At 52.7% G+C, this 18,961-nt stretch overlaps 7 protein-coding genes across 9 annotated transcripts; 3 read left to right on the forward strand and 4 right to left on the reverse strand.

Annotated features, from left to right (window-relative positions):
* Positions 1 to 36: 36 nt before the first annotated feature.
* CKM354_000525400 (uncharacterized protein) lies at positions 37 to 837 on the reverse strand (the record flags this gene model as incomplete). Its single annotated transcript, XM_044800523.1, has 1 exon — positions 37 to 837. The coding sequence occupies one exon, from the start codon at positions 835 to 837 to the stop codon at positions 37 to 39; it is 801 nt and encodes a 266-aa protein (XP_044656458.1).
* Positions 838 to 2,086: 1,249 nt separating this feature from the next.
* Positions 2,087 to 4,282, reverse strand: CKM354_000525500 (uncharacterized protein; the record flags this gene model as incomplete). Its single annotated transcript, XM_044800524.1, has 5 exons — positions 2,087 to 2,192; positions 2,249 to 2,880; positions 3,025 to 3,234; positions 3,613 to 3,688; positions 3,756 to 4,282. 5 exons carry the CDS (start codon positions 4,280 to 4,282, stop codon positions 2,087 to 2,089), a joined length of 1,551 nt encoding a protein of 516 aa, XP_044656459.1.
* A 2,756-nt stretch (positions 4,283 to 7,038) lies between these two features.
* Positions 7,039 to 7,792, forward strand: CKM354_000525600 (nicotinamidase; the record flags this gene model as incomplete). Its single annotated transcript, XM_044800525.1, has 2 exons — positions 7,039 to 7,307; positions 7,372 to 7,792. The coding sequence occupies 2 exons, from the start codon at positions 7,039 to 7,041 to the stop codon at positions 7,790 to 7,792; spliced, it is 690 nt and encodes a 229-aa protein (XP_044656460.1).
* Positions 7,793 to 8,763: 971 nt separating this feature from the next.
* Positions 8,764 to 9,394, forward strand: CKM354_000525700 (uncharacterized protein; the record flags this gene model as incomplete). Its single annotated transcript, XM_044800526.1, has 3 exons — positions 8,764 to 9,163; positions 9,220 to 9,305; positions 9,362 to 9,394. 3 exons carry the CDS (start codon positions 8,764 to 8,766, stop codon positions 9,392 to 9,394), a joined length of 519 nt encoding a protein of 172 aa, XP_044656461.1.
* A 421-nt stretch (positions 9,395 to 9,815) lies between these two features.
* CKM354_000525800 (uncharacterized protein) lies at positions 9,816 to 12,309 on the reverse strand (the record flags this gene model as incomplete). The annotated part of the gene is made up of 2 exons (XM_044800527.1): positions 9,816 to 11,931; positions 12,005 to 12,309. 2 exons carry the CDS (start codon positions 12,307 to 12,309, stop codon positions 9,816 to 9,818), a joined length of 2,421 nt encoding a protein of 806 aa, XP_044656462.1.
* Positions 12,310 to 14,340: 2,031 nt separating this feature from the next.
* CKM354_000525900 (uncharacterized protein) lies at positions 14,341 to 15,669 on the forward strand (the record flags this gene model as incomplete). Its single annotated transcript, XM_044800528.1, has 1 exon — positions 14,341 to 15,669. One exon carries the CDS (start codon positions 14,341 to 14,343, stop codon positions 15,667 to 15,669), a length of 1,329 nt encoding a protein of 442 aa, XP_044656463.1.
* A 502-nt stretch (positions 15,670 to 16,171) lies between these two features.
* On the reverse strand, positions 16,172 to 18,290 carry CKM354_000526000 (uncharacterized protein; the record flags this gene model as incomplete). 3 transcript variants are annotated; one of them, XM_044800529.1, is made up of 6 exons in its annotated part: positions 16,172 to 16,483; positions 16,541 to 16,901; positions 17,222 to 17,541; positions 17,603 to 17,808; positions 17,862 to 18,010; positions 18,067 to 18,290. In XM_044800529.1, the coding sequence occupies 6 exons, from the start codon at positions 18,288 to 18,290 to the stop codon at positions 16,172 to 16,174; spliced, it is 1,572 nt and encodes a 523-aa protein (XP_044656464.1). The 3 variants fall into 3 exon arrangements, with proteins under 3 accessions (XP_044656464.1, XP_044656465.1, XP_044656466.1); XM_044800531.1 differs by lacking the exons at positions 16,172 to 16,483; positions 16,541 to 16,901 and having other exon boundaries at positions 17,218 to 17,541; XM_044800530.1 differs by lacking the exons at positions 17,222 to 17,541; positions 17,603 to 17,808; positions 17,862 to 18,010; positions 18,067 to 18,290 and adding an exon at positions 16,955 to 17,073.
* Positions 18,291 to 18,961: the final 671 nt, after the last annotated feature.

Below are 18,961 nucleotides of genomic sequence, written 5' to 3' on the forward strand. Positions count from 1 at the left end.
TTTCGTCTCGTGTCTCGTAAGCATCGTGTTGTGCATTTATCGGCAAGTGTAACCACCGTCAATGATGAGATCGGCACCAGTTGTGTAGGTGGATGCATCAGAGATGAAGTACACATAAGCCGCCTTGAGCTCCTTGGCGAGACCGTCACGGCCCATTGGGATCATAGAGTGCCAGAGCTTCTGAGTCTCCTTTGGCACGAAGTCAGAGAGACCAGTGTCAATGTAGCCAGGCGAGATGGAGTTGACACGGGCAAAGTCGCGCCACTCGTTGGCGAGCGAGCGGGCCATGTGGATGCAGCCTGCCTTGGCGACGTTGTATGAGGTCTGTTCTTGTGGGAAGTTGGCGATGTGGCCAGACATGGAAGAGGTGATGACGAAGGAACCAGTTCCTCGCTCCTTGAAGTGGTGGCCGACAGCCTTGGCACAGTGGAAGGTACCGGTCAAGTCGACCTGGACGACGTGGTTCCAGTCCTCAACGGAGCCATCGAGGATGCCGCTGTTGGCGGTGGCACCAGCGTTGGCGACAAAGGCGTCAATCTTGCCAAAGTCGGCGATGACATCCTTGACGAGCTTCTCAACGGACTCGTACTTGTCGACCTGGCACTTGTAGGCCTTGACCTTGACGCCGTACTTCTCCGACAGCTCTTTTGCGTTCTTCTCACCACCCTCGGGGCGGGAGGCATATGTGATGGCAAGGTCGGCGCCCATCTCAGCAGCTCCGCGAGCAGCTTCGATGCCCATACCCTTGGGGCCCGAGGCACCGGTGACGACGACGACCTTTCCCTTGAGGGAGAGGAGCTCCTTCAAGCTCTCGGCTTCTGGGATTCTCTGAGGCATGTTGGATGGTATGTGTGTGGTGTTTGGTGTTGAGTTGAGGTATCAATGGATGGTCTGTGGTAAAAGTGAGATGGGAGAGAAGCGGTCTATGGCGGGCGCGTGAAAGTTTTTAAAGCTGTCCTCCAGGTCAACGCATCTACGCAGGGCATCGCGAAAAAGTGCGCCTCTTGGTACGTAGCTGTGGTTCATTGGTGCAGGGTGTCCCTCATCGCGGTGGTGGGGCAGCTGGGAGGCGTGTTGACAGCATGCTGACCAAGTCTGGGCGACCATTGAACAGGCCCAACTTTGCATATCGACGCTGCGGTATACTGCATATTCTTGCTCGTCGTGCCGTCTGCTGCCATCCTCTGCATACAGCTCGCCTTAGTCACGGCTGATGGATCTGTTCGACGGTATGCTGGGAATGCAGTGGCAGCACCGGATGGCCTGGCCCAGCGATGCTCCCTCGTGGATGACGCATGGGCTCCGCATTGGCGTCGTTCCGGCTGCTTTTCGGCGGTGACGGTGCCGGTGACAGCTCCTCCTGCATCTGCGATGGTTGCCAACAGCTTCGCTATCATCAGGCATTCAGGAACCATCGACCGACATGGCCTGCCTAGCTTGAAGGTGTCCACTTTTCATCTTTCTTGCACCCCGACGACCGCTATGCCTTCGTAGCATAGCTGTTTTCCTTTGCCCACGACCACAAACTCATCCATATGCCTCGGTCGTAGGAGGACACCATCTCTCGCACGATATGTCGTCCTCCGATTTCTTCCTGCTGAGCTGGAAGCTACCCTGAATGCGCTACACCGACTGGTCGTGACAGACGTCGCGTTCCGAGGCGGACAGAGCGGTGCGCGGAATCGCGAAGTGATCCGCAGCTTGAGGTTCTATTGCGGCTCTAGATGGGAATAGAGAGGCTCAACGAGGCAGTAGATGCAGGGGAGCCGATAAAAGCCAACCGAGGCGGCTGCAGCAAGAGCTAGATATTCGTGCACGCTGTGCACGAGGTGAAGTGTGTTGTCTCGCGCGAGACCCAAGATTCAGGCTGGAGACGCAGAGGAGCGGGTCCCGCTCACGGCGGTATTGCTGCACGATTCAGAACGTCTTGGCTATGGCAATTTCAGCCCTGCGGCAATCCCACTTCCTTTATCGTATACGTGCCTCGTGGCATGCAATCCTCCGCGATTCACTGAGCGTGGTCGATCGCCTCGTCGACGATATGTCTCTCCACCGGTTCTGTCAAGCTTCACCCTTTCCACTCTCTTCACTCCTCCCCATTCCTGTCCAAATGCTGCTGATTTCTCAGAAAATCTTCAAATAGCTCCACCATCTCGTCGAACACCTCGCGTTTGAGATTGCCCTTCAGGTATCTAGAGATCATGTCAGCGAGCCTCGAACACACAAGTCGCTTCATCTCCAGACATACATTGGTAACAAATCGAAAAGCGAGGCCTCGGACGAGAACCTTCGATTGTTTGGCAGGCTGTTTCGGTAGAGCATTCTCACGAAGATATCATAGTACTCGTCTCGATTCTGGATGCACCGGTCTCTTGTGCGCTCAAGCAACTGGACGAATGTGAATGGCGGACCCGGTTGCTTGGCCATATCCAGAAGCCAGGAGAGAAGCACTCTGGCTTGGCTCTCGTTGCGCCCAAGAAGCTCGTGGGTTCTGGCGTTGGCCACCAAGTCCCATGGCCCCGGAGCTTGTCCTGGAGAAGAATCTGGGGCTGGAAATGGAGCTTCAGGTATTGGAGCATCGTACCAAGTCGCAATTGGACCTGGATCTGGCAGAGGACGCAGTGGGCCGCCGAAAGCCTCTGGTACGTAGGGTATGAACGGGGACGAGGGCACGCTATTCGTTGCATCGTTCTCTTCTCGTGAAGGTGCCGGGGACGATGGCACGCCGGTCGGCGCAGTATTCTGTTGTTGTCGTGGTGCCAGGGGCACTGGCACGGTGATTGTGGCAGTAATTTGTTGTTGTCGTAGTGCTGCAGACGGTGACACGCTGGTCGGCGCAGTATTTTGTTGTTGATGTGATGGCGGCTGAGACCATATACACTGGAAGCAATCAGCAGCAGATCGGTACCACTTCTCGGACAGCAGTGCTCGATTGACTGGTTCTGGTTGCCAACCTGATGAGCACAGCCTTGCCAGATCGACGAGGTACAGGGAAAACGAATGGCGGTCAGCGACTTCACTTACCTGTCTTTCGCGCGCCATGCACTGCCAGCAGTCTGGTGTTCTGGCAATGCACATGAGTCCTTCCGCAGCGCAGTTCTGGCAGATGGGAGAGGCCATTTTCCGAGTCTGATTGGCTTTGTCTGCACCTCGAGTGATGCGGAGGTAGATGATGGACGGGAGAGAAGCAACACGAAGGACTCGTTTGCTGTTACCAACGAAGCTGACCCCTCGCTGAAAATTGGAGCAGCGACGACACAAGCGCTGACTCAGAGTTCATTTGCTTGAGCAAGCAACAAGACAACGTCAACGGAATTGAGAGTTGGAATTGAGGAATATGAGTGTCAACAACGAATCAATTGATCGAGGAGGGCGATATGCCACATGGAATAAATTCCTTCTCGACTCGCGAGGTTGAATTCGAATGGATCCAGGACACATGGAAGGACGAGAGCCGTAGTGATTAAGGCGGACTATTACACGCGAGCAGTTGCAGAAATCATGCACAAGGGTCTCACTGACTATGACCTTCTTGTAAACCGGCCTACTCGCTGCTGATGCTCCCAGTCTCATCCGCCTCGCAATACCTCACTCTTCACTATCGATACGAACGCGTTCTTCGACGAATGCCTCTACCAAGCGGTACAGTCTTTGCTCTCGCTGCTCGGTTCCTTGCCGATTGAGGCATCTTTGTCGCTTGTCAGCAAAACCCCAAATCACGATCGATCAATCGACCATCGTTTTGTATGACTTACTGAGCTAGGAGCAGCCACATCTCGCCATGAGCCTCGCTATTTTTGCTGTATCTATCTTCCATGCTCAGAGCAAGCCAGAAATCGTCGCCTCCTTCTCCTGCGAGCCTGGCCGTGGTTGCCATGAGAATATTCTCGATCCGGTCCTGAACTCCTGCTCCACCGTCCGCTGGCATGCTGTTCTCTGTTGCAGTGGCTTTGAGGGCATCGATCAAGCGTTGCGCGCACTTGGCGTGATGGGTTGGTTTGTCCTGGGGAGTCTCATCGGTTGACGATCTTGATTCGACTCGATCGGGTGTCCGCTCTGGCGTTCCAGGGAAAGTCCACTCTCTCCTCAACTTCGACGGTACTTTGGGTGCGTGGGCAAGAGTCGCTGTGAGTGTTCGCCTCGAATTGGACTGTGGTGCTTGAACAGCTCCCTGACGAGCCGCGTTCGGCGCCGACTCTTCCCCGTTGGTGCTATCGGTGCTGGTATTTGGAGGTCTCACGTGGAGAGCCTTGAGCTTTGGTAGCTTTTGAGTAGGAGGCATAGTGGTTTGACAGTGCGACGATGATGTTGGATCTAAAGGCTGGGGCGAAATGATGAGAGCGGAGTCTCAAGGGGAAGCTACTGGCGTGAAGAGGTTTGTGTTCGTTGCTCGACGGTCGGTGAAGCTGCTGGAATTCGATCGCGTCCGCTTAGTATTTCAGTTACCTCTTGGAGGACCGCCTCGAGTATGGTGGGTAGAATCAAGATTGTGCGAAGAGCTTGCTTCTGGTGAAATCGAGATATGTGCGGATAGTTATGTACTGCACGTAGATCGACTGCTCAATATTGAAGCGGCGCGCATGCTGAACTTCAGCTCCTTGACAAACAGCCTTATGCAGCTAAGCACGTCGCTTTCGTCACCCACCGCCGCCGTTGAATTGTCAATAAGGGTCCCATTGCTGGTGCCTTGGTGAAATTCGTTCGTGCTCTCCTCGCCCTTCTTCTCTGCCTCAGCGAACGACCACACCACATCTGCCAGCTCGACATAGCGACACCAACTCCGCACCACTCCTGGCAGACCCTCCTCACCACATCACTGAAAGAATTGTAAGGTACCTCCTTTTCTTCATTCAGAAGCCAGGCAATTGGTAATCCGACTAGTCAGACCGGGCAATTGGGGTGTTCGCGAGCAATTGCTGACTTTTCTGCCTTGAAGGGCCTCACACATCACCACTTCCGCTCCTGTAAGTCGACCAAACCCCTGCCTGCGTGAAATCCGTGCTATGGGCTGAACCTCAAGTTGCCTTGGCCATGCTACTGACTGACACGACTCGATAGTGCCAACCACCATCAACGTAAGTCGCTCGAATCGCTGGTTCGCCACTGCGAAGCAGCACCCACCCTACCAAGCAAAAACATGTCCCATTCGAACCTGTTGAGACACTGGGCCAAGTCGGTGCACGCTCTCACAATCTTGAGCGAGAAGATCTTGGGGCTCTCTCACGAAGAGTAAACCGTCCAAGCAAGACAATGTCTTCCTGCGAATGCTGCTCATGTTGGGCGTCCGCCAGAGTGATTCGTTCAGGATCCCTCGAGACTCGGCCACGATGTCATCTCGTTGTCTGAGCAATTCGGCACTCCCTTGCCTTTACTCCTCGAATTTTGCCTGAAGCTGCAGAAGTAAATTTAGCAAGTGTGAACTGACCATATGTGTAGATGTGCCACAACATCATACTCGTCGAGTGCAAGGAAGAAGGTGACGATGTCACCTACACCACCTAGTAAGACATTCACCTGGAAGCACATCATATGCTGAACGAACACTGACTCCATTCACCCAAGCCCCACCAAACCACCCATGTGCAACAAAGCACAAGAAGCAGGAGGCACGAGCTACTGCAACACGCAGATCGCCGAGGCATGTGATCTTCGAGAAATCTCAAGCATAAAACCCAGTTAATTCCTGCCGCAGCGCCAGCCAGCACCGGGCCACGAGGCCTGCGACCGCTGCGACACCGAGTGGACGCACACTCGGTACGAGTGCCTCAGCGACGAGGTGGCGGCCGCAGGCCATGGTGGGCTGAGCAAGTGGTAGGCATAGATACCATCGCTTCTGTGAGTGACTCTGCTTCCCTCGCTCTGAAGTATGCCATCAGACGACTGACATCTATGCCATAGACCATTGAGCTTATAGCAGAGCGCCTTCGGGCCTGAAATGACATTTCGCGTGTTTTGCTGCCACGTGCCTCGAACGGCTCTCTCCTTCTTTCTGCATGCTTCAGTACTGAGCCACATCGTGTCGATGCGTCGGGCTCAAACCATGATGACCTTTTTCAGAGGTGAGGAGGGTGTTGCTGATCAACATTCCAGAACCACATATTGCCTCTGATAGTTCGAGAGAGTTGTGCGCTAAGCAGCCAGTCGCCAATGCCCGATGAAGTGTCCTCGCTGAAAACGAGTGCTATTCCAAGTCTTGTGGTATGTGAAGCACATCATCACAGTGAACATCAAGTTCTCTCCAATATTCGAAATTTCTCGGCCTCTGAACAAGATTATTCTCCAGAACTTGACGGCTCTAGCGGCGTGAGATGCTGAGCTGGCCCTGGAGATTTCGTACAACTGTTCTGCGTGCAATCATCCTCCTCCGATACGAGCCAAAAAGTCCAGTACTAAGACCAGAGTCTCTTCTGCACAGGACATGGCCCCGCTTCCTAAGGGGTTTGCCATATTACTGTTATCCGACTAATGACCCTGAGAACGACATCGCGCACTGGATGCTGATCGTCTGTGGTCACAGACAGCGCTCGCAGAAGCGCGCAGCCTAGTGTTTCACCTCGTCTGCACAGAAGTGTGCGGAACGTCCGGAGAGTGACAAGAAGTCATAAAGTGATGACTTCAGATATGGACAGATGAGCAAAAGGTGATAAGGAGGGCAGAGCAGCAGCAGCAGCAGCAGCAGCAACGAAGTGAATGCCAAGAGCCGGCCCGGGCCCACATCCCGTCCTTCCACTCCATTGCGTTTCCGTTTCCACACGACCTCGGACAACCCACCGTTGCACCACATCGACATCAAGGCACTACAACACTCGACGTCTCGGACTCAACACGCACGATCCGGGGGCTCTTTGAAGACTGCGAGGTTTCTGTCACTTTCCGCACAGCAATTAGAGTGAAACGGTCCAAGATTAAGGCCACAGCCGCCGTCCAGCTCGGCGCCGCGTCAAACTCACGGCAACGGCTTTGCTGACTCGCGCTCGACCGGGTTGTCGTGATCGGAGAGGCCATCACCGCCGTCAGCCGTTCTCAGAGCGCGAAAGTATGGCCCCTTTCAAGGCAGCGCTGATTGTAGTGGACATGCAAGAGGACTTCTGCGAGCCAAACGGCTCACTTGCAGTCAAAGGGGGCAGAGAAGTTGCGTCTGTCGTTAACGATCTGTTGGATTGGCCCGGATTTGTGATCAAGGTGGGCACGAAGGACTATCATCCTCAGGATCACATTTCCTTTGCATCAAATCACCCAGGCACTCAGCCGTTCACATCGTCACATACCATTACCAGCCCGGAGAATACGTCGGAATCGCAAACCACGTGAGTCAGATGCTACAAGTTTACAGCACAGCAGCGCCTCCTCTGAACGCTGACGTTACCACAGGCTGCTCTGGCCGGATCATTGCGTCCAAGGCACATCGGGCGCGGAACTCATCCCAGAATTGCACAAGCACAAGCTGTCGGATGTCATCAGCAAAGGTGAAGATCCTCGCGTAGAATCCTACTCTGGGTTTGGTCCTCCATTCCGAAGTCCGAGGGTCAGTATGAGCAACCTCGATGCCACGTTGAAGAATGCAGGCACCACCCACGTTTTCGTGGTTGGTCTGGCCCATGATTTTTGCGTCAAGTCTACGGCAATTGATGCGGTTGAGCATGGTTACGAAGTCTTTGTAATTGAGGAAGGCACAAAAGCTGTGATGCAAGACGAGACGAGCCTGTCCAAGACTCGCACTGAACTGCGAGAGGCAGGAGTCCATTCCATCTCTCTCGATGCGCAGGTCCTGAAGAGCCTCAGTGCTGCCTGAAAGCAACGCACCAGACGCCACCAAATACTGCAATATTCCGCTTGCCTTTGGCCACCGGGCAGCGAAGCAATAGTCGCGTCACATTGCAACTCTCATCCGGAATTGCTGCAAAAGCTTGCGGAGTCGATGGATTCCTTTGCTGCTGCAGGAGAGCGGGTTGCGGCAATGAATCAGCAGGCCTGTCATACTACGGCAGCGTATTCCTTCTATCAACAACGCACTTGCGTTTAGGCACACGCGCACGGAAATTGCTGGGTGCAACTGACGTATTTGCCACGCGCCAGATTCTCGCCTGAACGTCCTACGCAAGCCCTCGTTCTTCACATTGGCAGACGCATATGTCACGTCTGTCACACGTTAGCGACAGTTGTGAATGCCGAACAGTTCCGGCTCCAGTCTTGAGCAGCATTGATTCGTCTACGGGGCGTACGATCCTACTGCAGTTGCGATAGACATCTTCCTAAGCCGCGGACGACATGGTAATTAATGAGGTAAATGTCTTCGTACAGTCGCTCGAGTGGCCTCGAAAGTTGCGAATACGGGCCAAACTGTGCCCGCATGTCCAAATCCGGTTAGAAGAACGCCTAATGCTTCCTTACGGGCCAAGTCATGGCGATCATGCATTGTCACGAGCACTATCCCGTTTCATCACAAGAAGCATAACTGCGCCCAACATACAACGCACGGCAACAACCAGGTGCACATTCGCACCTCGTAAAGTCGCATATACTTCTCGGATACACGACGGAACTGACTAGCAATATCACAGACAGACCGGATGCTCGGAGACGAGTGTTCCTATTCAGGAAGAAGGGCGCCTTAAGAGAAATATATAACAGCAGACACCATGGCCTCAGAATCGTCCATCATCACTCAGCAGTTCCAGCAATCAACAGTCTACTTCTTTCTCCAAAAGCACTTCTCTTCATTCAACCTATACATTCCTTCACGACAAATATACCAACGACAAAATGAAGTTCTCTCTCATCGCCCTTGCTGCTGTTGCAGTCGCCAGCCCGATGGCCCTTGAGACTCGCCAAGGCGGTCTCTTGTCCCTCGGTAGCCTTGGTGGTGGCTCCTCTAAGGGAGGCTACGGAGGCGGCTATGGTGGCGGCAACAACGGAGGTAACAACGGCGGCAACAATGGCGGAAACAACGGCGGCGAGAATGGTGGCGAGAACGGCGGCGAGAATGGTGGTGAGAACGGTGGCGAGAATGGAGGTGGTAACAACGGCGGTAACAACGGCGGCAACAATGGCGGCAACAATGGAGGCTATGGCGGTGGCCAAGCAATGGTCTGCCCAAGCGGCTACTTCGCCCAATGCTGCGCGACCAACGTCCTCGGTTTGGCTGGCCTGAGCTGTGGCAATGGTAAATCCTCACATTGCATTGACTGATACAAGTTTGCATTACTGACACTAAAACAGTCCCCAACACCATCACCTCCCAGAAGAACTTTGTCGGACAGTGCGCTGCCACTGGCACAACTGCCGCTTGCTGTCTGATCCCACTTGTAAGTCTGAGATGATTTTCCCTCTCTGCAATTTGCAAGCTAACATTCTTCTACAGGCTGGTCAAGGTGTCATCTGCAACGAGATCTAGACTATGATCGCAGAACGCAACAGATATTAATGTGTACATGTAGTGGCTATCATGCCCAAGCATCGGTGGAGTCGAAGAGAAGTGGAGAAGCAGTAGCATTGTGGCTAGCTTCGTGTCAATCATTATATATTTCTTGACCCTTGTAAGCAGTCTCTAATGAATGCTAGATTTTGTTATCTCTACTTTTCTGGCTTCCACGTTTGTAACTAAGAAGTGAAGCGTGATGTGGCCAACTGATAGTACCAAGATGTCTACAACAGAATCTGACGAGGCGTGAATTTACCAACCAAAATTATCGTGTTCGGTGTCAAGAAGCCCATGGCAAGATTTGGAGATGATGTTGAAGCTATGTAAGTTTTTCCATCTTGACCCAATAACGCCGCGCTTGGAAGGTAGGTATGCAAACGATACAATGACGCTTTTATGCCCTCACGGGAACTGGTGTAGCAAGAGTATAAGTCTGCGTGCTGCCACTCAAGGTAACCCACTTGATCAAAGGCTCTGAGCCCAGTTTGTCATCAGTCGCACTTCCGCCACTTGCTGCACCCGGGAATGTGACAGGAATCGGTGCCGAGCAGGAATTTCCCTTCGCAGAGACAGTCACACCCGTGATACGTGATCCATCCTGATTGTAGCGATACACCAGGTTGGGCTCGCATTGCTCTCTTGCCATCCTCTGAAGGAACCTTTGCGCGATGTCATCGTGCTTCAATGTGACGATCGGCCAGTTTGTCAAACGCGCCATTTCCTGCGTGACTGTCTCGACCCAGATTTGAACGAGAGACATCTGCCTTGTCTGTGAGCCTACAGTTGCGACAGGTAAATCGTGGACGCGCATGTTGGCTTGATGGAACATGTACAGATCATGATGAAGGCCCATGAGATAGCGAGTGGTGATGCTCTTTTCTGACTCCATCAGATCGGTGAATGAGCCAGTTCCACCAAAGAGATCCGTCCATTCCTTAGTGGTGCAGTCTGGGGTATCGCAGTCGTAGTAGATCTTTGTGGGCCAGCGAGGTAGGATGACCATTCCGTCGAAGCCGTTGTTGGCTGTCGTGGAAATGAGTGGCAGCATGTCAGACTTTGTGTTGCGCAGGACTGGACGGGAGTTATCGCCCACGGCAGATCTAATACCATTGTCTGCCCACGCTCGCATCGCATCGCCGTTGTGTAGACCGGTGATGGCGGGTGGGATGAGGCCTCCAGGAGAGTAGTTCTTTGCTTTAGATATACCAAGCTGCTCCATCCAGACTTTGTTGAAGAGGATCTCTTTGTAGATGTCATCATAAGTGGCGTTGTTCTGATGGAGGTGGGTGAAGGTGTGAGAAACATGTGCGAAATGGTCACGATTGAGGGGATCCATAAACCACTCTGCGAGGGCATCCTTCGATGCACAAGCCACGGTCCAAGTGTAATTCGTGGGTGTCGTCGGCCACACCGATTTACCAGTACCCAGTGGTTTCTGGTACTCAAGTGCCGTACTGTCATTCGGGATGTAGTAGATGGCAGTGTTTGGTTTGCAGACAGCGCCGTTGTTGGTTCCATTTGTGGCAGCAATAATGTCTCCATTACCATTATGGCCGAGCTCGAGGAAGAAATTTGACCCAGCTGGCAGGCGAGAGTTGAGGTTGTCTTGCCATTCAGCATGCATCTTGTAATCCTGAGGGTCGCTACGATAGTAGTTGTTCAGTGGCGAATACGTCTGCGTTCGCAAGTGGACATCATCAATTTGTCCAGAGAGGTAGATCTTGCGAGCGCCAACGAAGAGACCACGAGTCATCCAGTGAATGTAGGCATGTTGGAGGTAAGTTGAAGTTGCAGACCATTCTGAGGCCCAGCCGGTGAAGAAGACCATCTGCTGTCGGCCGTCAAAGTCGTTGATAACCGCAGCAGTGCTCTTGCTGCTGAACTTGCCGTCAGAGGAAGGGCCGAAGCTTGCGATCTCCCATGTAGTTTTGGGATCCGTGATCTGTGCCGGGTAGTGCCAGATAGCCTTTGTACTCATACCCGCGTCAGTCTTGACATTGGCAGTGGGGAAGCCGCTGGTGTTGGTAAAACTGATCTGCTGCTCGACGTTGTAGTCACAACAGCCACCGCTAGTGCCGAGTGATACTGCCCCGAAAGCCGACCAAGGATATGTGTCCAGTCTTGTCATACGAACGCCGAATGCTTTCTGATAACTGTAGATGGCCGTGAACTGCGCATCTGTGAGACCGCTCACCCAATTTCCAGCCGAGTTCTGATACGACAGCTCGCTGACGATGATGAAGCCTCCATAATTGCCTTCGGTGGCAGAAGAGTTCAGCGCTGGTAGCGACACGCCCGATTGAGGAACTACGAGAACCTCATAAGGGATTCCATAGCCTTGAAAACCCGAGTACGCGAGCTCGGCATCAATGGAGTTGCGAGCTAGGACTAAGATAGTGTTTCGAACGCTCTGACCGCCGACAGTGGCATTCTGGGAAGGCGTTGAAGATGGTACGACGGAGGTCGTAGATGACCTTGAGCTGGTAGTTGCAGACTTAGTGCTAGAGGTGCTGCTCAGGGTTAGCCCACCTAAGTTCGTTGGGTTGGATTGGCTACACGAAGGGCATTGAGTGGGGAGCTTACCGTGTGCTAGACGTTCTGGTAGTGCTCGATCTAGTCGTCGACACCAGACCAGTAGAACGACAGTTACAAGCGAATGTGGCGGTAGGCTGAAAAGCTGTAGTGATCGTGGTGATTCCGCTTCGTGATGTTGAGCGAAGAGAATTTGTTGGAGAGACGCATCCGCAACCATATCTAGTATTCGATGCTGTGAGGGCAGTCGAGGTGGATGTAGTCCTGACGGTTGTCGTTCTGGTCGTCGTAGTCCTCTGTCCTTCAGCCAAGCCTGCGAAAAGGATGGCGAGGTGTAACAGCCGATTGATCAGCATGATGGCAGTTACAAGATAGCAAACTCCCACTGAAGACGCTCGATGTGTGGTTTACCCAGCGTCTTCGTAGCAGGGCGTGTATTCTGCAACGAGAGACTAATGGCTTGAGAGCGTGGTGGGAAACAACGAGGGAAGACATTCATCCTTCTCGGTCTCTGGCGGGCTCATGGCTGCGTACTCTTTGGCGCGGGGACACAAATTATCGGCATCTCTCGGACCTGATTGCAGGAGTGTTGACAAAAAGCTGAAAGGCAAAGCCAAGAATAGTGACAATGGGCATCGAGAAAACCCCTTCGTGGCAGACTCAATAAAGTGTGCGCGTCGCTCGCCCACTCCCAGAAGTGCTGACAATCAGCTGCGCGTTCTTCGGCTGCATGCATTTGGTCCACGTGTTGGTAGCAGTGGGGATCTCGATAGTCCAGTGGATCAGGCTAGAAGTGTCCGGCTCGTGTCAAAGGGCGAGATTCAATGCCTGAGGCCAACAATTGACTTTTGATTGATATGGGAGTGGTTGCTTCACGCTCTACCAAGAACAGTGGACCACTCGGCTCAGAGCGGAATTTTGAACATCACAGCTCGTACTCGTACGACCCAAGCAGAGGAGTCCAGGACAGCTCACTTCATGTGAGAGAGTCTCGCCTCTGTGGGTCTGTTTTGTTGGTGTTCGTGTACCAGGAGTTGCCTCTCCCTTTTGGGCAAGCCCAATGATCAACTGTAAATGCCCTTCCTTTTACGGGTTGAGCTCACTCAACTAGATCGAGCTTCTTCGCCGGTCTTATGATTCGCATCGACACAGTCGAAAGAACTGCGTCATCCAGCTAGTTGTGAGATTGCAGGGAACTCGAGCTCAATCGTGACGCGGCTTGGCGATTCAAAGTGTACGGTGACACCTGTAGATAGCAGACTTCGAGGTCGGGGCCATAAGCTGATTAGCTTTTAAAGACATCTACAGTCATACTATGCGCGCCCAAAACATGCAGAGGTAAACGTTGGAGGATCCGCTACAGTACTCGCGAGCGATAATGCATCTCACACGTGCTTGTAAAGCCTTGCATTGGGCAAAAGTCAGTGAAAGTGGCCACTGTAAAGCTCAGAGGACTTGAATTCGTAAGCCGGACCATGATGAGGCGACGCTCGAGATCTCACAGCTTTGGTCTTCCATGTTTCATCGGCTCAAGCGCCGGACTACCGTTTGGTGTCGGTATTGCCCAAGCTCATAGGCACTAGCCACAGGAGCATTTCTGGCTCCAGCTTTGTTGCAAAAGAGGACGAGGTGAAGCTGGCGTCGAGTCTATCGTGGCACGGGTGGCCAGCTCGCTCTCGTATCTGGCGAGTGAACAGACTAGCATATGATTCTTGAATAACGATGCCAAAGACTTAGGAAAGCTCGCTTATTTGGAATCCAGATTATTTTTTAGCCAATGTAAATCACGGGCTAGAATAATGTCGACAGATTGACATTCATTGCTTTCTGACGAGCGGTCTCGTTTCCATCTACGCGCGAACGGAGCCAACTCGACGAAGTAACTGGCGAAAGGTCATTCGTTGATGACGGTGGACGGCTGGTGCATCGAAATTTTGCTTCTCTGGCAGGGTACAGAGCCCTAATGTTCCGGGTGTGATTGCCTTTGCGGCGAAGATAGTTGTTGGGAGCTGCTGCACGGTTTCGGATACGCACAAGTGTGGAAGAAGAACCACAAAGATGCTTCTTCTGCCGTGGACCTTCAGATACCGTTATCTAGCGGGGGTAGACAGGCACCGAGCTGATCCAGAACCGAGACCCTCCTCCACTCAATCGGCACAGCCTCTCGGACCCTACGATTGAATTGGAAATGTTGAAGGAGCGAAGATCGTCCAGCGCTGATGTCTGGCCCTGGATGTTCGGCCTTTTGGCGATTTGCCACAGGAGAGACTGTTGTTAAGTAGTGTAGTCTGCTACGGTCTCTCTCGAGCTGATGTCAGACCAACAAAGAATTCATTTCCACATCGCTGAGGACGGAACATAAACGTTGACCAGACAGAAACAATATCATGCCAGCCACATTACGATCAGTCTCTTCCAGTTCATCCCTGCTGTCACTGGACAGCTTGGATAGCGGCGGACACTCCACAGCGTTCTCATCAAGGCCCAACACTCCAGGATTCGCTCTTACAGAGAGCTTTGACTATTTTTCGCCGCAGGTTCTTCAAGCAGTTGAGCCGGTCCAGGAGCAACTTCCAGCCCACGACAATAAGCAGTATGTTATGGTGGTCGGTGGACTCGGGTACATTGGATCGCACACCACCCTCGAGCTCCTTCAGGAAGGCTACAACGTGATCGTGGTAGACGACCTCTCGAATTCGTACATCAATGTCCTGGACCGAATAAAACTCCTGGCCAAGGACTACTGTCACCAACGGGGACTGGTCAATCCGACGCTTCGGTTTCACAAGCTTGATTACCGGACTTCCGCGATGAAGCATGTGTTCAATATGTACGAGGCCTGTCAATCCAAGATCACGGGTGTCATCCACTTCGCGGCCTTCAAGTCGGTGTCGGAGTCCATAGAGAAGCCGCTGGCGTACTACAAGAACAACATTGCAGGCCTCATTGATCTTCTTGAGATAGTGCAGCTGAATGGTATCAAGAACTTCGTGTTCTCTTCTTCTGCCACAGTATATGGCGGCAAAGCCAATCTTGGCAAGCCGCTTCGAGAAGATGACCTGGTGCATTTCGACGAAAAGTATACAGAAGAAGATGGTATGGAGCGCGTGCGGGCCAACGGCATTACTGGTATCACCAATCCATATGGACGGACAAAGTACATGGCCGAAGCCATTCTCGCCGATGTCGCCAAGTCTGATCCCTCCATGCGAATCACGGCTCTGCGGTACTTCAATCCCGTAGGTTGTCATGCTTCGGGTCTCTTGCGCGAGAATCCTCGCATGAAAGCGACCAATCTTTTCCCGGTGATTGCAGAAGCAATGACAGGCATCCGACCAGCTCTGGACATTTACGGAAGTGACTGGGATACTCGTGATGGGACCGCGGTGCGAGACTTCATTCACGTCGTCGATCTCGCGCAAGGACACATTGCGGCAGTCGCAGCCGCAAATGATCCGCAGCGACAAGACTCCTTCAGAGCTTTCAACTTGGGCACAGGCTGCGGCATGACCGTTGCTGAGTGTGTCTCGGCGCTCGAAAGGGCCAGCGGAAAGAAGGTACCAGCTCAAATGGCGCCAAGGAGAGCCGGAGACGTTGGAAGCTGTGTTGCTGCGACTGCGCTAGCAGAGCAAGAGCTTGGATGGAGAACGCAGAAGACTGTCGATGACTGCGCGGTGGATCTTTGGAATGCGTTGAGTCTTGTCGGCAAAGTCTAGGTGCGACTTGCAACGGGACGACCTTCTCGTGATCGCCGCCTGGGCGATTTAGCGTAACGACTTTTTCGGATTAGGATGAACATAGATGACATAGAAATGAAGTGGTGCCAAATGACCACTGGCAGCCAATGCCCAAACAGCCTGTTGAGCTCCGCATGATCTTGAACCGTGCTAGATTTTCAACAATCGTTTGACAAATAGTGAGCTGACCACTGGCTCGTGCAAGGAGCAGTGGACTAATGGACAGGGAGGAAGCTCCCCGCCCTGTTCAGTACCAAGGTAGGACTGCGCGGCATATCGGGCGTCCGACATTTGGCACCAGACGTATCAGGCAAACTGTCTTGAGGAGGCCTTCCGATGCTGAAGCTGTGCAATTGTGTTCGAGATGCACATGCGGAGGTTTTATTCGCCAAGACGAAGTCAAAGAATCTGGCCAAGTTTAAGTTTTGCCGCCAAGAGGGATTTGAAGAAAGGACTATCATGCTCGTGCTCCAGCGGTCGTTCAATCGGTCGACATGGCATCGATGAAGTCCTTGAAACCGGCGCCGAATTGCTCGTAGAACCGCTCGTTGGAGTCTGTGACGAAGACATATTGTGCTCGCTTCCGAACCTCGTGCGTGACATCCTTGACCCGATCTATCGGCACCGAGTGCACCATGTAGCAAGCATGTTGCCGAGAGTATTCGATCAAGTCGTTGTCCTCAGTGCGATCAGATCCCATAAGTCGTGCATAGGAATTTTCGAACACGGCTGTGCTATCTGGCCGTTTGCTGGTGAGTTGAGAGTCTGGTAGCGTGCCAGGGTTGTGAACGATCTACAAAGCATGTAAGTCTGAAGCCGAGGTCCATTTCTATAAGGTATGAGGTCGCACCAATTTGCTGCCGAATATACCATCGGCGGACTTTACATCATGGTTGATCTTTTGCAAGAATGTGGTCTTGAATTGTGAAGATTCGTTGGGTGTTTCGTCAAAGAATATGCCCGAGACGTGCAGACCTTTCACGCCAAAATCATGTGGCCACTTCGCATAACGTCGAATGTCTTCCAAAACTTCGCTGACGTCTCGATTGCAGTAGTCAGTCCTAACATAGCCGAGTGTGGTGCAGTTGGGTCTTGCATTGAGCTTTGGTACTTCGCGCAGATAGTCCAGGTTGGGCCACCATGGTGATTCGCCTGGGCCGCTGTTGGGGTTGACAATGACAACGAAGTCGAGTAATGGATTCTCGTCGATTCTAAGCAAGCCAGTCAGCGTGAATGTGCAAGCTGTCTGCGTCCGTAATCTCACGCGTCATAAAGTGGCTGCCATGTCGCAGAGTTCGTAGGATAAATGTACAAGGGGACGATGCAGGTGGACTTTGGCGACTTGGTGCTTCCAGACCTCTTGAATCTCGAGAAGAGACCCATGGCGGCTTCAGAATGCCTGTCAGAGGTGCGGGATGCTGTGTTATGAGGTTGTTGTTGTCATTGTCTAAGTTCGATGAGGAGGAAGTAGCTAAGGCTATTTCCAGCCACTGGGAGCCACTAACATCCACGATCGGCATCAGCCTCCTACCGCGTGGCTGCGCTTGCGTTCGTGGGCACGACATCGACAAACTTCTGCCAATTCTTCCCAAAGCTGCTATAGTAATCCTTCTTGTTGCTCGTCACGAACAAATATCCAGCGTGGTAGCTCAGCTCAGGCACGAACTGCTTCAGATCCGCGGAGCCTGCGGAGTGCACAATAAACGCGCTGGAAGTCCGGTTGAAGGGCGATTCCTTCAGTGACGCGTGCATCTTGTGGAACTCCTTCAGCGACTGCTCAAAGGTCACGGTGATATCGGTGTTGTTGGTGTTCAGGCGTGTATCAGGCAAAATGCCCGGATTATGGATGACCTGCGATGAGATGAGTGAATGTTGCGTTGGTGATCGGGGCAGAAAAGGGTGAGACACTGACCGTGCGAGGTTCGCGAATGCCTGTCGAGTTCTTGGCAAACTGGTTGATGGTGTACAGATGCTCGACATTTTCCGGCGAATACTCGTACGCTGCCTCATCGAAAAAGATGCCGTGCATCGCCAGACTCGAATGGACATTAGCCCATTGAGCGTACGTTTCAATGTCCTGCACAATCTCCATCACGGGTCGAGTGCCATAGCCCGTACCTGCGTCCATGCTCAGTACACGCGCCGCAAGCAATTTCACGCGTCAAACTCACGGACATAGCCCACTGTCTGCACATTCGTGTAGTTGTTGAGCTTCTGTATTCCTGGAGAGAACTCGGCGCCAGGCGCTGTGCTCATCCCTCCAGGTCCGCTATCTGGATTGATTATCACGATGAAGTCCAAGTCAGAGTTCGATTCGATGCTACAAATCATCAGACTCCATCGGCTATGGCATCATATTATACTGATATTACTCACGCGGAGTACAGAGGCTCCCAGGCACTGTCCTCCGGAAACTCATACAGAGGAAGCAACACCTTGGCAGGAAGACCATCTGGATAATTGCGATTTTTCCTGGACAGCACCACCGCCGTTGGCACGATGATCAAAATCAGAATCGCCAATATGACCGCTACAAGGCAACACCACAGAGCCTTGGACCTCTTCTTCTGTCTGGACAGCAAATGTTGCGGAGACTGCATTTCGAGCAAGATTCGGGTATGTGCTGTGCTGGAATTCTTCTTCGACCAGGCGTAAAACAACCTACTTAGGAAACAGGAGCGAAACAAGACATGCACGTCTCGACGTATAGACTCACATGACTCCGAGAGAGAGCTACGGAGTTCTTACAGGCCAAGATCATCTTCGCGCATCAACTTGCGTGCGCTTGACAATAACTCAATGGTCAATCTTCGAACCAGACACAGGATGATCTAGTCTACGAATCGAGGATCGTGAGTATCCGAGAAAAGGAACATCTCGAACGAGGCGATTAGCACAAAGCCAGTAGCATGCATTGACCTGCGACCCACAGCTCGGGAGCTCCGGAAGAACATTAAACTCAGGCAGTGCCACTGGACACCACTCGATGACCATTGCCCGACATGCACACGACAGTAGTCCAGATCATTCGTAATACGAGTTTGGTCGCATTCGAATGGCGGGATCTATACGCTGAAAGTGGATCAAACTCGATTTGCTCGATTCGTTCGATGAGACCATCGTTCAACGCGTCTGCGTTTCACAGGAGCTATTGGCGACGCTCGGCATTGTATGATGCAACGATGGACGAGCTGCGACTGAGCATGATCGACTGGCAATGTCAGGAGCGGCGGCCGAGCAATTGAGCTCAGGTGGGAAGCGGACAAGCTCT

Source organism: Cercospora kikuchii (genome assembly GCF_019650295.1).
Source record: "Cercospora kikuchii DNA, contig_00003, whole genome shotgun sequence".
Classification (NCBI taxonomy): Eukaryota; Fungi; Ascomycota; class Dothideomycetes; order Mycosphaerellales; family Mycosphaerellaceae; genus Cercospora; species Cercospora kikuchii.